The sequence below is a fragment of the Poeciliopsis prolifica genome, unplaced genomic scaffold (assembly GCF_027474105.1).
Source record: "Poeciliopsis prolifica strain line A6 unplaced genomic scaffold, Auburn_PproV2 SCAFFOLD003, whole genome shotgun sequence".
Lineage (NCBI taxonomy): Eukaryota > Metazoa > Chordata > Actinopteri > Cyprinodontiformes > Poeciliidae > Poeciliopsis > Poeciliopsis prolifica.
In genome coordinates, this window is record NW_026562378.1 from 11,420,797 (window position 1) to 11,436,869 (window position 16,073).

Below are 16,073 nucleotides of genomic sequence, written 5' to 3' on the forward strand. Positions count from 1 at the left end.
TTTTCCTCCTCCTGCTCCTCAGGTGTGATCCCTCTGATATTAACATATCTGATGAAATGTCTAAAACCACTGTGTGGAAATCCCTCAACTCCAATCAAAAGGACATTCGTCCTTTGGCTGCTAAAAAGGCAAGGCCATACCCTCCTTCATCCCTCATCCCTACCTGGAGGAAATAATCTTGCTGCACACTGTGATCTCCTGCTTTTTCGATGATTTGTCGTTTGTTCTCTGTTTCATTGCAGTCGGCCAGCTTGTCCTGTGTGCTGCTTTGACTCTGTGTTTTTGTGCCTCCCCTGCAGGATTGAAGGGATCACGTTCATTGATGAGTGAAGACATTCAGCTGAGTTGCTGTAGTTCTGGACCACCGGAGGCCACAGGTTGACCAAACCACAACAGCCTCTTCAGAGCTTACAGAAAGAAAAAAAATCAGCCTCAAACATACAGAGAAAGTCAACTGAGCTGTACACTTACGTGTACTTGTGTCTGAGGTTTGTAGCTATGATAGAGATTCAATCCTTTGTCCCATACTCTAAATTTAACTGGTATACACAAAGCATCCCAAAGCTGATATTTTCACACAAAACATAATATTCTGTTACTGCATCCATCCAGCGCATTTCAGCCTAATAATGTCATTTTTCTGATATATCTGAGAGGATGATGGTGAGACAAACATAAAGAGACAAGGCCAGGGAAGAAAAGATATACAAGGCAGTCACAAAATTATACATACAGCTGAAGATAAAACACATTAGTGTATTATTTTCACCAACAAATGTAAATTGACCATAAAAAACACAAAAGGTGCTGAATTATAGATTTCAACTGCAAGATGCAATGTTTTATGAAACACCCTTTGGAAATAAAGTGATAATTTTGTCTTGGGTTAATGACATCACAAGAGGTACAAGACTGGCAGAAGAGCCAAATGAGCCATCACTTTGCTGGGAAAGGTTCAATAAAATAGAAAAAAGAGGAAAGTACAAACACACTGGGGTCAGTGGCCTTGTGCCTTTTGTGATGTCACCAGAACACACAACACAAGAGCCAAAAATCCCCAAAAAACTGACCGTAAAACATTATTAGCTAAAAAATTATATCTAGAGATTGATTGACTGAGTGATTGATGATTGATGGATCAATCTATCTTTCTGGTTTGTAGCTCTGAGACAATAAGTAAGAGAGTGAAGAGATATGCTTCAGTATTACCTGAATTATCCCCATACTATCAGCGTTTAAAAAATGGAAACTTTCAGTACAGCTTTTAAAGGGGCAGTGCTATGTATTTTCCAAGCACATTTGACAGAAAATCAAGAATCTATTAAGACTTCACTTGCTATAAAAACGATGTATACCAGATACGACTGAAAAGCAATTTGGGTAACAATTCATTTGACGGCGTGTGCATAAAACTGACATGACACTGTCATAAGCATGTCATAACACTTGTTATGAACATGAAGGAGTCTTTATAAATGTTTATAACTGTCGTCATGAAGTGTCAGTCAGTAAATAATGACACCTTTGATGCATAGCTGCTTTAAAAGTTGCATTGAAAGTCCATTGAAAATACAAACTTTGCATTGAAGTGTCACTTATTTACAAAATCATGCAAAGTTGACACTTCTAATGGAGTTTTAATGCAACCTTTAAAACAACTTTACATTAAAAGTGTCATTATTTACCGAATGACACATCATGACAACAGTAATAAACCTTCATAAAGACTCCTTCATGTTTATGGCAAAAGGTATGACAGTTTTTATGAATACCCTGTCAAATGAAGTGTTAGCAAAATTTGACTTTGTAAATTTAATTTAGGCCTCTGTCTAAAAACTCCTGCTCTTTCTGCCACTTCTCCTTGAGTTTTTACTCATGTCGAGCCAAATTACATCAATACGAAAATACATTAACTAGGATTTAATTTTAAGAGGTACAAATCAAATGCAGAAGAAGCTTTAATACCTTAACAGTTTTTTAATAGTTGGCATTATTAGTACATTCTGCACAAATGGACTTTCATGATTTGGATGTGATCCGAAATGAAAATTAGTTTTACACCCTGACTTAGACATAAGAATAAACACAAAAACACATAAAAATAAATAATAAGGATTATTTTCCTACATCAATCCAGGATGCGCTGCTGTAAATGTTTGCAATTTTAAGCAGGTGACATAAGAAGGTTCAAGTAACATGTTTAATGTCAATTAAAGAAAATATCTCTACACTGGTTCCTGATGCCTAATTAATCAACCAGAAAGTAAAACCAGTAAATGCTTAGTTCAAACCTACAAAGCAGAAAACCTTGAATCATTCATTGAATCAAGTCGTGCAGTGTAGCTAAATTGTGTTTTTCTTGATTAAACGCTAATATTTGCAGAGTTTCGTTCAATTAATGAAAAAGATTTTATATAAATATTAGAATATAAAAGCAAAAACATAATATTGAAAGATCGGAGCCCTGTGGATCTCCCTAACAAACATTGGTGTGAGGAAGATTGGTTATCGACGTCAACAACTTGGGATCGCTCACAAAAACGCAGCTTAACCAGAAACACATTCAAGCCCCAGAAAAATAACTGGATGACCTCTGGTTGACCTTGAAATTGATCTGCTCAAAGCTCAAAGGGCATTTATTCACTACGTGACCACACTGGAAACAGTCTTCTCAAATTTGGGAACTCATTCAACAAATCACAATAATAACTCAACCCAACTTCCTTTGTAGAAATACGCTACTAAAACAAACTTTGCTCTTTGTTTTCAGTCAAAACAAGTCAAGGCCAGATCATTCAATCTGCCATGATGACTGTCCTTTTCTTCTTTATTGTTGTCATTTAATTTATAGATTTTAAAATGTTTTTAAATGTTGAAACTGAAAGGTGCCAAAGTTAAAAAGCCACTTCATGGCTACCAGTTCAGCTTATTTTTAAATTTCATCTTTTCCCTTTTGTTGCCTTTTTAATAGTGACTATGAAGGTTGGAGGAAGTTCTGAACAATGTCTTGTCATGTATTTTATTTTATTTTCATTTGAACTCAGACAAGATTATGAATGCATCTGAAAGGCACTTTAGATGGAGTCTCTGTTGTTTTTAAAGGTGTGTGATTTCTTTTTTAAAAAAACGCGCTTTAGGATATTTTGAGCAATAATTTAGTCTTAATTTTGACCTCAAATGGCCAAAACTCAGTGTTTGATTTATCAAGTACATTTTTTATGAGCTCTGTCTTGGTTTTCCCGTCTTCTCTTCTTTTTTCCTGTAAGAAGTTAGATACAAAAAGAAAAGTTTTTGGGTTGAAAAACGAAACACCAGCTGCACAGAGATAAAAGAGGCCTTTCTGCTTCTGTTGCATTTGTTTCAGGATTTCCTGAAACATTTAAAATCTAGATAATACAATTTGACCTAACTGTCCATCTGTTGTTTTATTATTAGTTCATTTATATTCTGAATTTATTAATTAACTTTATTTAAGCGATGTTCCCCCAATTTAGTCTATATTATTGGCACAGAGAAGCAGATAGATTATTGGTGGAGACTATAATCTACAGTAATATTTATTTATGTGCACTTTCTGTAGATAAAGACAATATATTTATTCTCTTATGATACTCTGAGAAAATTATTTTACAAAAAAATACAGCTTTTTATTTTTAGATGTGAAATGATATGTTATTCTCTATATTTTATGTATATTCTGTAACAAGGAAGAGGAGAGATGCTGAGGAAAGCACGTATCTGTCTGCTGGAGATCAAAGATAACAGCTGAGAAAAATGTAGGCTTTGCTTTTATCTACAGTGTCTTGCAAAACACAAACTCACATATTAGGTGACACACACACTACAGTTTGTAACTGTTGAGTGATAAAATGTGAGGCTATGAATACTTTCGCAAGGCATTGCAGAGAGACTTAAAGCAATCCAGATTACCTAGACAAAAAACACAAGGTTTGCACTTAAGAATAAATTAAAGTGGATAATATAAAGATAAAGGGGTACCTCATCAAAGAACTGCTGTATTAATATTAAAACTATTCCATAAAATCTCTAAAATATAGTGTATGTCTGCTGATAAATGTGCAAAATATAATTGAATTAATATTATCCCGTATTTTACAGCCACGCCTTGGATTCTTAATTTTTCTTAAAAGCAAAGTGCACAAGTAATTAATTAAAATACCTCGTCCAAAAAGGCACTAATGAGCATTTTGTACAACGCTTTCATGTAACTCTGCTTTGAGTCTGTCAGACTTCTGAATGTGAAAGGTTATCAAGCAATGACCCAAAACTAACTTAATCAAAAGCATGAATGAAACATCAAAGTGTAAATATATGTACAAAACCATAGAGCTGTTACCCAAGCTGAAACCATGAGATGTGCAATGGTGTTAAACATTTTGAGTTTAAAAGGATGTAAATGTGCTTCAATAGTAGAATTATGAGGAAAAATGCAATTTCAATGTGTCTTAAACTTGACTCCTATTTCATTATTATGTGGATGTAAGATGAATAAACAGTAAACTTCCTTTAGAATATTATTTGTTAACTATACATGCAGTCATGGTGGAAAGAAAGTACACCCTCTGTCAGTTCTAGGGCTTTTGGGTGTAAATGAGCCGACCTTTAATCCAAATGTAAGTTAACACACCATAAAGGTTCCTCCACATCACTCTTCATTAGACAAAGATAACACAGAAATGGAAGAAACTGTGAGAATTGAAGTAAGTCTTAAAAACCCGGAGAAATCCTGAGCCAAGCAGACTTGACCTCTGCTGAAGTTGGAGAAATAAATGTCGAATAACCAGTTACACACACGCAAACAAAAATGTTCATCGCTAGGAAGCTGTGTGACCAAGTCATAATTAAAAACTGATTTAATGTTTTTTGTCTCTGACTGGGGTAAGCATTTTATTCTTATTGCCTGAATTTATTTACAAAGAAAGTAGGAAAAAGCACAAAACAAGTGCATAATCATAAAAGAGCTACAACTAATTGGGCAAACTTAAAAAAAAAAAAAAAAACATTTTGTCTTGAGTTCGTCAAACAATGTCACACCATAATCTTTACACAAAGACAGGTGTTGATTTCTCACTTTTCTGTCCTGCAACTATTAAAATAATAAAATGATCTCACTCTGTTTGAGCTCAGTGGCTCTAAACCCACAGCCAGCAGCACAAACTCGGCACAATCAGTTGTTCTTGGCCCTTGTTGCACCTCTTTGTCATGGAAACGCCGGTTTGCTAAACGAGAAGGAAGCGACGGCTATTTGTTTTTGATCAAAACTAAATAAACTGCTGTGGAAGGTTAATATAAAATAGTTTGTAAGACTTCGTTATTTTGATCTGGGTCTAAAAACACACTAATCCATTTAAAGGTGGTTTACTTTCTACGCACCATGACTGCACAGGACATGTGACCAAGGGAGATAACACATTTAGATAGATGTGAGTTTAAATCTATTTTGAGTGCATCTGTGGCTGTAATGGATGTTCTCTGTTGTGTTTACATCCAAGCAAAGGCACAACCTTCAGTCAGTAATGAAGTACCTGCTTCCAGAAAATGTTTCTCCTTAGTCACATTTCAGATTATTGTTAGCAAGCCTTCATTCACAATCCTGTAACCACTATAGTTTTTGAGCAGAAGGGAAAAAAAGTCCCTGCACAATGCAGGGCTGTGACCTTTTGGAGAACAGACGTGCTGAGCAGGAGGACAAGGTGACGACAGAGCAATGAGAAGTGAGGAGATGCAGGGAAAGAGAAGCACCTGTTCTGCACTCGGATTTGAGCCACAATGAGAGCGATGTCCTCTGTTGGAATAACAATGTTTTTGTATGTATCTGTAATTTAATTTTTAATTGCAGCAAAATGGAAAATAAACTGCAACTGCAATATGAGTATCTGAGTATGAGTATTTGTGACGTTACTGTAATAAATGAAATAAATGACTGTCATTATTATTTCAACCCCGTCCCACCACAACCCAGGGAAATTAAGAAAACACATTTATGAACACCACAAAAAAGAAGGAAAAATAAAATAAAAACAGTTATTTAACTCTAAAAAATTGTAGAACAGAAATTAAATCAAGTTAAATAATGCAAGGAAAAAATAAGTACAGTTAAAATAATATGTTTTATAATGATTGCCTAATGAAGTTCCTTTTTTTTATTTTCACCTTGGTGAATTTATGAGTTTGTTTGGACATTTATTTTTTGTTTTCTAAGCCATTTATTCATTTCTTTTTGTATAGTTAGTACTGGAAGTTTTGGTTGTTTTCTAATCGTAAGTTGGACTTAAAACATATAATCAGATATAAATGATTTTAAAATGTATGGCATGGAGAGTTTCTGCGACATGTTTGGCTCTTCGCGTGTTAGTATAATAAAAGAACTTCTCCACTAGGTGGCAGCAGTACCATGGTTTTCTTTAAATTAAACATTTTCCCCATTTATATATTCAAGTTCCTCAAACTGAAATAAAATACTCATCAGACCATCCTCACCTGGTGGTGCATTATTTTCCTTACCTTACTCCAACCTTCATGTCCATCAGATTGTCCTGATCTGCTTGTGTTGAACTACTTCACTCAGTTATTTCTCCAGAAGTTAGAAAACAACCTGAACATCTGGAGGCAGCGGCCAAAGAATGGCCTGTAGGTAGGGCTTTAAGGTCAAACTTACTCTGCCCTAACGCATGGAGCTGTGATGTGTGTATGACTCAAGAGGCCATGCGATTCAAACGCAGTTATAATTCTCTCACTTAATAAAACATTTTATTTATTCTGTAACATGAAGTCAAAGGAGGGAAAGGCCAAACATACTAAGGCTTTTTAAAGCTTTTGATAGACAAAGGCAAATCAGTAGACAACATTTTAGGAAACATTCACTGATGTTACTCTGACCTGGTTGTGCAAAACAACTTTCTTTATTGAAAAGAAAATTCTAATAGCCTTTACATTTTTATATAGATTTTTTTTGGAACTTATATATATATATGCATTTCCATGACCTAGGTTGTTAAATCAACCTTCCAGGCCTCTAGTTTTACTCAGTATTCCCTTTATTTTCCTTTGCCTCACTGAACACTGAACTGCTTTTCTTTTTTCAAGCAGAACAGAGGTGGCTCTGAATTCATCCCTCCTCCCCATCAATCTGTGTCATAAATCTATCCAGCCAAGAGAAAGGGAACTGCTGAATACAGATTTGTCAGCAATTAATCTAACCTCTATTACCAGGGTTGGATATTGTTTCCTCAGTGCCAGAGGACAATGAGGAACTCAGAAGCAGAACATCAGGATGTGAAATGATGCCAGGCAAGAATAAAAGGGAAGAATTTGATTAAGAAAGACCATGAATGCAGTATAAAATCTAACAGGATCAAGTAATGATGTTAGGAAAAACTATTAGCAGAGAAATTATATCTTTTAAATTCATCAATTGTTTTCTCTACAATGGAAATTATGTTTTTTCAATTTTTTTATTCTTTCCATTTGTTTTTTTCACTTTGTAATAAGACAAAACCAACTTACAAGTAATTTTTCAGCAAGAAATGTGAGCTTGTATTAAGTAAATAATTTCTTAATATTGATTAAAAAAAAGAAGCAGTTCTGTTGGCAGATTATTTTCACAAGACATTTTTCCCATGTCATATGAAAAATAATCTGCCATTGCAACTAGTACTTTTCATCAGAAATGATTGACTAAAGACAAGCTCTTATTGTTGAAAAGTTATTTGTAAGGAAGTTTTTTTCTTATTTCAAGTGTACTGAGAAATTTGCACAAGAAACTACGCCAAAAATACCTGATGATTTTATTTTTATTATTATGATTACTAATAGTAAATAATAATTATAATTATATTGATTTTTGAAGCGTTGCTAGAGACAGTTTTATTAAGGTCTTGCTCTCCAGGATTCTGCTGGCTTATTGCGCAGCAGTGCAGTTTGAGCAGCTGTAATTGGTGAGTTGTTCCTATTAGCTCCAAGCGGCTTTAGCGTCTTAACCAGACGAGGGGAATGTTGTGATACTTCTGGAGGGCCCTGGCTTTTCTTTGGGGTGAGTTAAAACCGACTACGATGGTGTTTCATCTGAGCTCTTCTGGGATCGGCTGGAGCTGACACTTTCTCATCATTTTTTGTGCTTTCGTCAGATATTTGCCTGAGCATCCCACAAGATGATTCATAGTTATGAAATTCAGTCTGAGAGCTTCAGAGGGGCTGATTCGCTTGTCTGGATCTAAAACTATCATTCGCTTGAGGAGCCTTATAAAGGCTTTGATGTCTTTCCATTCATTTATGTCTTTACAAGTTTGAACTGTGTCCAAGTCGTAAAAGCTTTGTATAAAATTGGATGAGCTTCTTCCTTCTTTTACCACATCCTTTGATGTCTTTACATATTCTGTTGAATTTTTGAACTCCCAGATTGTTTTAGGGCTTCTCTGGACCAAGTTGAAAAAGTTTGAGGTAAACAAACCTTGATTCAGCAAAGAATTATCTGGCTTTCCCCACAGCTCTACAAAAGTCTTCATGTTTTCATATTGAGAATATGAAGGAAACAGGAGCCTCCCCAGGTAACAGAAGGCCAGAGTGCAACCGAGACTCCACATGTCCATACTCACAGACAGTGGCAAGCCCAACAAAACCTCAAAGGCCCTGTAGCAGTCGGGCTGAACCCAAGTTCCAGTCCGTAATTCTGATACATGTTTAGCCATCCCGAAATCAATGAGCTTCAACTTGAAGGGAATTGATTTATGGTTGACAAACATTATGTTGTCTGGTTTGATGTCAGTGTGAACCATGGCAATGCTTTTCAGCGCTTGTAGGGCCACAAGCATTTGTTGTGCTATGAGTCGGACTGCTGACACAGACAATGGTTTAAAAAATCTGCCTTTCATAAATTCAAAAAGATCTTTATCCAGCATTTCAAAGGCCAGACACTGATGTTCCTTGTGCACAAAATGATCTGTCATCTTGATCAAGTTGCATCTGTTTGAGTCGAGGCTTCTGAGCGAAAGCATATTTAAAATTTCACTTCTGCCAGCATGTTTGAGGTCCTTTCTTATCATCTTAATTGCCACTGTCTCTTTTGTGGTTAGATTCTTGCACTTAACAACTTTCCCATAAACGCCCCGGCCAATTACCCTAAGAACGCGGTATGAACCGTAGGGACCTTTAAGAATCTCCTTTTGACTCGACCAGGGACATTTGCCCATCTTCTTACAACACTTGCTTCCCATACTTTCGGGAACTGAGAATGAACTCAGAGGGGCAAATGAATGAAAAAAATTCAAATACTAACCACTTTTCTGGATCAATAAATCCCATCTCTCCCAGCTTGTTTCAGTACAGAATTAATTCACTTCTTTGAACCTTCCTCCGACACTCCTCTTTATGACGCGTTATGACAAACAAGTTGTGATGTGAAGGAGCGTCTGTGCGCTCGCGTGGAACTTCCGTGCATTCTATGGCAAGCTGTTGTGATATAAAAATGGTTTCGTTTATCTGTAATTCCGTTCTAACTATCTAAAAATTTGTTTTGACTATTCTGATTGAGAATTTAAGATCATTTGCATTGTGACAAGAAGAAGAATTCAAGACATTATCAATTACATTTAGATGGTTCAAAATTTCTTCCCAAATTCTTTTCAAATTGTATCACCAGATTTGTCTGTTGAAGGATCACACATTTGTGATTACAATTTGTGATATCGATATTAATTTTTTAGATATCTACATATAGAAATTGCATTTAAGCTCCCTGGGGGTTCAAACAGAACATAATTTATGTTCCTTTTCTGTTTCTGTCTGAACAGAAATTATGTTTGAATTTCTGCTATTACTTGTCTGATTTGTGATCGTTTGTATTTTTCACTTGATGACATTTTCTTTTTGTATCTATAAATACACCGAATACCTTTTCTCTGGAAATAAAAACTTAATCAAAAAAATTTTATCCGATTTTATGCTAAATCGGCTTGCCATACATGCCCTAGAAAAGCAGAAGAAAATGGATAGGTGGATATTTATTGTTTTGTTTCCATGTATTTTGCATTTGTATAAAAGTACAATATGTTTGAAAAACATTCTCATGGTTGTGTATAGGTTTACATCACTGACTTATTTAATGTGCCAATGACAATCAAAATGTTTTTGTGATTTTTATGTGCTGTTTTTAAGTAGTGTGGATTTTCTCTAGTCTGGTAAAAACCAGCCTTTTGTTCTGCGCTTTGCAGAGTTTCTGAACTCTCAGAGAAACCATTGCTTCTTAAATTGGTGACTGTTTTTGTGGTGTGATGTGATAATTCTGATGGTGGCACTTGACCAAATGTGTTGTTTATTGCTTATTTCACAATTAGGGATTGTGATGGGTTTTTACTACCTTGTTCAATTGTGCTATTAAAATAAACTTGACTTCCTGGAGCAATGAACTGTATTGAGGTTTTTTTTTTTTTCACTTTCTCTGCTGCCATTATAGGCAGACTACAACTCTCAAACAAAAAAATTGATGTCATCATTCACAACTTCTCCTTCTGTTCAGTGATTGAACCTGTTGAAGTTCTACCGCAGGAATCCAAGTCAAAGGGAAAAAGCCCAGACGAAGCACTGAAGCGAGATTAAAATCAAGTGGAATTGCACAGGAAGGCAATGGCAAGGCTACATTTCCTCTCAAATGTCATCTAGACATCAAAGCATGTTATGAGATGAGGATGGTGTTTAAAATGCTGATGCTCTTGGTTTCCTAATCCATAAGTAGGAAAGATTTCTCATAACAACTTTCCTGTGATTTCAAATCTTTTCAAAATCTGAATTGGACGCTCAGGGAAAAAAATATGTGTCAATGGAGGGCAGGGTTAGAGAAAGAGCAACTGCGTTTCCCACCATGCTTCTATTGTTGAGCATGTATAACAGGGTTATTAGGCATCTCTTTGATTCTCACCTCAAAATGGATGGTGAGTTCATTTGTCTGTTTTGCAAGACAAAACTTGTAGAAATATGTGGACCTGAAACTCTAACTGAAAGTATCTGGGTATCTGCCTTGAGTCTCAGTGTTCTGGTCTGCTCCAGCTTCAGGTCTCTCAACAGAGAAGCATTTTCAAACATGCTATATGAACTGTGTGGGAGATCTTTGAGATTGCTGGTTATTTTGCATTATTTACAGATGGAAAGTTATCTAGAATTTGGAGTTTAATGGTGCTAAAAGCAAATTATGTGACAAAATGAACTTGAAGGAAATGAGACTGTGCAGTGATCTGTAATGAACATTTACAGAAAGCATGTTAAGAATAAACGAGGACTAAATGAAACTATTACACATGTTGTGAAATATTGAAAGAATGCATACATTTTTCTTCTCTTACCCTTGCCAAGTCGTGGCACATCATTGTCACTGCTGTTATGTTTTACTAAAATTTGATCAAATCTTTGGCTTATAAAGCAGCATCCAGATGTTGGTTTATGTTTCTGTCTTTAAAGCGCATAGTTATGCAGAAACACAGACCAACCCTCAAATACCAGAACTTGGACACCTCTGCAAGGGTCTCCGATGAGAGACAATATCAACAATGCACGCATATCCTGTTCTTTTCTGAAATATTTCCTGTTCCTGTTTTGCCCTTTCTCTGAGTTTGTTGCTCTCGCTCCCTCTGCTTCATAATTGACCCTTCACATTATCCATGAACATGCTCAGACGGGTGGGAACAAAGTCTGGTTTGTAGCTACATATTTGACTCTTATGTACAGCACAACATTCTCAGTTACAAAATAACCAGTGAGCCATTTTTCCAGGAGTCCCAAATGATCCGAACGTTCAGTCTTCAGAGAAAATAAATTGAATTCAGTTCTCTGAAGTTCAGTTTTGGTACTTCTTGCAGAACATCATTTTGAAATTAAGGTTTTTCTTGGGGAGAAGCATCTTCTTTGGTCCTATTGAAACATTTTAGTCTCATACTGAATGGAAAGCATAACAACAGTCTGGTGGTATTGCCAGTTCTGCACGGGTGACAGCGGATTTGCTTTGACTGAATTTTCTGTCGGAGACTGGCCAGGCACTGACTAGACTATAAATGACCCCATGACAGCAGAACAACCTGTTTTCTTGAATTTTCTAGTTTTCTATAAAATACACAACCATAAGTTGATTAACGATATGCACAGAATAAGTAACTGCTTACTAGCAATAAAACAATGTTGTTGTCCTTCCACTTCTTATTATTTCACCTTTCACCTAAATATCTAATCTATATCTAAATATTTCCCATAATTGCATTTATTGTTTAACATTGATCAGTGGTTATTTAACATCACTGATTTGCTCAATAGCAACAAAGTTATACATAAGTGTTACCTGTGTTTAATTTATTTTTAACAGTTACTCCAATCCCATACATGTTCACGCAGTCATCAACACACACCTACACACACACACACACACACACACACGCCTACAAACACACACACACACCTACACACACACGCACACACACACACACACACACACACGGGCCTGCACCAGTATCATTACAGGGACAGTTCAGCGGACCAGTGGGTCAGTGCTCAGCTGCTTGAGACAGAATTAGAATGGTTAACAGCTGAGCTTCTCATGCATGATATCATGTGACCTTTCCCACCCACAGGCCCAAAGACGCACAGAGTTAACGTGACCATTTCCAATTTCTACAACGTCTAACATGGATGAGTGTTTATGTCTTCCTATATGTTTGTGTTGCTGTACAGTGTTTTCTGTAAGAGAAATCTGTTAGTAAACTTCACCTCCAACCTGCTGCTGGTAGCCAAGCCTTTATGTTTGGACCTGCTCACTCTGGCCTCTGTCCTTCCTCTTTCTCCTTTGACCCACTTAGGCATTTTTATTCTTATATGGAGCGCTGTTTTCAGAGGTGAAGAGACAGAACACCTCTGGTAGTTTCGACTCAGGCAGTGAGAATGTATCAAGCCACCCACCTTACCTGTGATGAAAGGAACAGCTTCTGTAGCACATTTGGGATTGTTCAGATGTATTGTTTTCTTGTCTGCAGAATAACAGAGTGGCTTTTTTTTCAGGGTCTGTCAGCAAAGCATGTAAGGCTGAAAGGGCTGAGCGCTGCACTAGCCATTACTCTTCTGAGTCACCTATGAAAGGTCTTACAAGCCTCTCCACTACTGTTAGCGGCAACATTTTAACTCACAGTTCAGTCAGATTTTTTTGTTTTTTACTCCTGCAACCTTCCGAGACACTAATAGCAAACAGCAGACCAGAACTCTATTTAAAGTGACACATCAGTGTCCAATAGCATTCAATAGCGTTTGTGTTTTTTATCGAGATTTTCTGTGATACAGAAAATCACAGTGAAACATGGTGGTAACAGTATTATGCTGTGGGGATGCTTTTCTTCAGTACGGACACAAAAACTGGTCAAAATTGGTGGAGCCACAGTCAAACATAAACAATCTGTTAATTGCTGCAAAAGACTTGATACTGGGAGAACGTTTTACCTTCCAGTAGAACAGCAACAATGAAATGGTTTATTCCAAAGCATATTCAAATGCTGCAACAACAAAGTTCAGATTTAACAGAGAAGTTGTGGCCAGACTTGAAAATATATTTGAAGAGATGGTATCCGTCCAGCCCCTAAAGGGAGGCTAAATATAAATGCCACACAGTTTTTAGTTGGGGACGACACATTTAGAGCCCCAAACTTTAAACCATTAATTCATCTCACAGGTACATGGCACTCTATGTGAATCTATCAAACAAAATCCTATTGAAATACTGGATGCAAAAATAAACAAAAAGTGAAAAAGGATATTTTAATTTTGCTATCAGCAACTAATCTTTAAAACATGGCTCACATGTGTCCAACATGTGTGTAATCCTATCTGAAGCTGAAGCGAAGCATCCTGCAGTGCCATGAGTGTTTCTGCATGGTAACATGAGCAGCCTATAACATAACTCTAAATGCAGAGTCACAGCTGTGCTTCTGTGTGCAAAACTGCCTGAAAGTGTGTGATTAACATCTCAAACAGAAAGAAAGAAATGAAACTGTGTGGAACTGCTTGGCTTATTAAAATAAATTACAGGTGAAAAAGTGACTCCACGGAGTCAAATATCTGAGCTAATTTTACTGCATGTTTGAAGCCTGATGAGTGCAGCGTGTGTGCGGTGCATCGAGGGGGATGGGTCACAACAGGAATTAGGTAATATTGACACGGTTGCTTCAAGCCCTCCCTCCCAACAACACTCAGATCAATGCACCGGATCAATAGAAGTCATTGGCAATAACTGAACTTCTCATGTGATCACTGAAGGAGAAAATTCAAAAAAATCTGCCCTCACATGTGTCCCAGCACGCCCATTCATCAAACTGAGGGCTTCCAGTCTCCCAAGTGGGATGACACTCCAATGCACCTCTGCACACACTGATAAATATATTTAAATATATATGTTATATTTATGCACGTATATGTGCACACACAGCAGGGATCATTATGCTCTTCTCTGACACTGCATGATTGGTCACTTTTCCCTCTCCTCTCTCTCTTTCCCTTCCTGCTAGAATAGTTTGAACAAAAGACAGAAGGGGGAGGAGGTGGGTGCATGGTTGGGGGAGGGGATGTGTGTGTGTGTGTGTGTGTGTGTGTGTGTGTGTGTGTGTGTGTGTGTGTGTGTGTGTGTGTGTGTGGGGGGGGGGGGGGGGGTTAGGCTCTGTTGTCACCAGGAGGGAGGGACGGAGGTGGGAGTCAGATGGGGGAGGGAGAGTGGGAGAGAAGAGGATAGGGTCCCACAAGTGAGAGAGAGAGAGAGAGAGAGAGAGAGAGAGAGAGAGAGAGAGAGAGAGCGATCCCCCCTCCTGAACACACAACTACAATCCCGTTTACATCGACTCCCCCCTGCTGTATTTTGAGGAATATTGGATTACTTTCCGCACCGGAGCACTAACCGAGCACATCCAGGGATGGTCAGGTCTGTAAGCATTTCCTCATTTGTTGAGAAAGTTGTTTTTATCCCCCTAAAAGATGCAAATAGAACCTCCGCTTCTTGCGCATTTCTGTCCATCCATTTATGTTTCTTTTTGCACACTTTTTTTTTCAGTTTGCCTTTTTGCACCCACTGCCCGTCATTTTCTTTCTCGTCGTCCTTCTAAACGCGTCACTTCAGTCTGTCTGTTTTCGCTCGGGCTTGACTTTCTTTACAGAAACGGAAAATCTGTGTCAGGCAGGAGAAAGTTCTCTTTAAAGGAAGAGTGCAAAGTTCTGCTTGCAGTGATATGGTTCCGAGTTTTGGGGTTTGAAAGAGCGATGTTTGTTTTTCTTTGCACAGTAAAGTGAAAATAAGGCCGAGAACGAGAATATATGCGCATGACAACCCCAGCAAATGGCATCTTTATACGTGCGGGTCTTTTTTTTCCCTCCACTTTCCAAAACTTGACCGCATTAATAGAGCTTTGTGTGTCATTAAAAGAATAAAATGTTAGGATGTTTTCACGCCAAACGACGTAATATCTCCAAATGGCCTGAAATTTAAAGGTCGAAAAACATTCATATGTGGCTTCAGTGGCGCCACCAATGGGGGGCCAGAGGTGGGCAATAGTCACCCCTATAAATTTGCTTTACTCCAGCAAATGGCCAGACTGTTTTATGTGCAAATAATTTTTTACGCGTGAGTTTAAGACAGGAAAGGATGAGCTTATAAAAGTTGAGTACATGTCATTTATTTATTTTTTGATTTCTCCATATTGTCTCCTAAGTTATTTCTGAATCACACTTTTAGGTGAAAAATCAGAAGTTGTTTTGTATTTTAGTAATTCGGACACTACATTTCACTCGGGTTGAAAACAAAAATTACCTAATATATTAAATCAACTGATTATTGGTATGTAGGTACTTGAAAACAGGAAATTACAGACTATGAAGCTTTTAAAAATCCTTATTTTTATCAGTCCTAAGTTTGATATTATTTCCTTTTTCATTATAGGAGAAGTATAAAATAATTAACATTTACATTACATAATCAAGTTCTAGCCTTTGGATAACTTTCATCCTTTTATATTTTTCACATAAACAAAAAAGATTATTTAAAAAAA

At 37.0% G+C, this 16,073-nt stretch overlaps 1 protein-coding gene across 2 annotated transcripts in view; it reads left to right on the forward strand.

Annotated features, from left to right (window-relative positions):
- The window catches only part of slc4a8 (solute carrier family 4 member 8), a 33,821-nt gene extending 27,928 nt beyond the window's left edge, over positions 1 to 5,893 (forward strand). Inside the window, exons 24-25 of one of the 2 annotated variants that reach the window (XM_055024652.1) lie at positions 23 to 128; positions 300 to 5,893. In XM_055024652.1, the coding sequence (XP_054880627.1) occupies positions 23 to 128; positions 300 to 305 (112 nt within the window). In that variant the 3' untranslated portion in view covers positions 306 to 5,893. The remainder of the gene's footprint in view (positions 1 to 22; positions 129 to 299) is intronic. The other variant, XM_055024659.1, reaches the window with a different exon arrangement.
- Positions 5,894 to 16,073: the final 10,180 nt, after the last annotated feature.